Source organism: Eimeria mitis, genomic scaffold (genome assembly GCF_000499745.2).
Source record: "Eimeria mitis Houghton genomic scaffold, Emh_scaff10010, whole genome shotgun sequence".
Lineage (NCBI taxonomy): Eukaryota > Apicomplexa > Conoidasida > Eucoccidiorida > Eimeriidae > Eimeria > Eimeria mitis.
This window is the reverse complement of record NW_024011360.1, coordinates 1-1,337: the sequence shown is the minus strand read 5'-3', so window position 1 is coordinate 1,337 and position 1,337 is coordinate 1. Positions and strand designations below refer to the sequence as shown.

Here is a 1,337-nt window from a genome sequence, read left to right as displayed (position 1 = left end):
AGGGGGAGAGGGGGCGATCCACGCTCGCATCTCCCCCCGCTGGGGTTGCTCTTGGAAACACTATTTCCCGTCACCGCACTTTAGAGTTCCTTGCAGGTACACTGTCTGGGTCAAATCCAGAAAAAGGGAGAGCCCTGTCGAAGCATCCAGAGCAGTACTTGCGGTCTATCATAGAACGCAGCGGGCTAGATGAGTACATCAGCACGTCGCTTGCAGCGCAGGACAGCTTTTCCGTCGACAGATACGCGGCGCGTCTTCTGCAGGAGCCAACTGCTCCTCTCATAGTTTCGAAAACTTCGACTGAAGGCACTGCGACAAGAGCAGCGTATTACATAGAGGGGACCGAAGTACCCATCCCTCGGCGACCCGTTTTGTTTTCACGCCGGATGGCAGAAGAATGCAAAAATGCAGTTAGCAAAGACCGCACAACGGGAGGCGTCACGCAAGCGACGCGGAGCCGTAGGCGGAGAAACAGGGCTCGAGTAAAGCTGCTCCTAGCAGGGAAGATGGAAGAGGCCACTATTCAGAACATCCAATTCGTGCGACAACAACGGGATGCACTTCACCGTCGGTTTCAGAAAGCCAAGGAGGCAAAGTCCCGTCGACGGCAAAGCCGCCTGGCAATGCACGAAGGAGCGTCAGCACTGCGGCTTGGAACCGAAGATGCGGACACCGGCTCAGAGGACCAGTGGGAGGTTGACTCCGCCGCGACTGTCACTGAAGAAGGCGAAAGGGGAGAGTTGGAGGAAGGAGCGTCTGGCCCTTCTGAACCCGATCGAGATGACGTATCCAGCGCCACAGATCCTTCCTCCAGCATCTCTGTGACATCCGAAGAAGAAGACCCTGCTGCAAATCCTTCGCCTTCTCATCCTACAGCGCCGCGAATCCCGAAAACAGCTGCAGAGTTGGATGAAGTTGAACGGGACGGATTTCTGAAGTGGAGACGGATGCTAGCGAATATGGAAGAGGAAGGCGTCGTCTTAACTCCCTACGAAAGGAACATCGAGGTGTGGAGACAGCTGTGGCGTGTCATTGAACGTTCAGATTTGGTCCTGCAAATCGTTGATGGAAGATCTCCAATGTTCTTCCGCTGCAAAGACCTCGAAAAGTATATCAAGGAAGTCTCTGCTAACAAACGTGTATGTCTTATTTGTGCGTGTATATGCAACAAGCACTCGCATAGATCGACTCTGAACTCAGCATTCAGCATCGGCTACCCAATGGTCACGACGCTGAGACAGTGGTGCTAATTCTCCCTGACAGGAGTAAAATAGTGTTTGTGAGATGCTGATTTCTCAGGTCATTTTGGTCGTCAACAAATCGGATCTTCTGCCGCC

At 53.4% G+C, this 1,337-nt stretch overlaps 1 protein-coding gene across 1 annotated transcript; it reads left to right on the top strand.

The window, feature by feature from the left end:
* Positions 1-386: 386 nt before the first annotated feature.
* Positions 387-1,250, top strand: EMH_0098600 (uncharacterized protein; the record flags this gene model as incomplete). The annotated part of the gene is made up of 1 exon (XM_038022041.1): positions 387-1,250. The coding sequence occupies one exon, from the start codon at positions 387-389 to the stop codon at positions 1,248-1,250; it is 864 nt and encodes a 287-aa protein (XP_037877895.1).
* Positions 1,251-1,337: the final 87 nt, after the last annotated feature.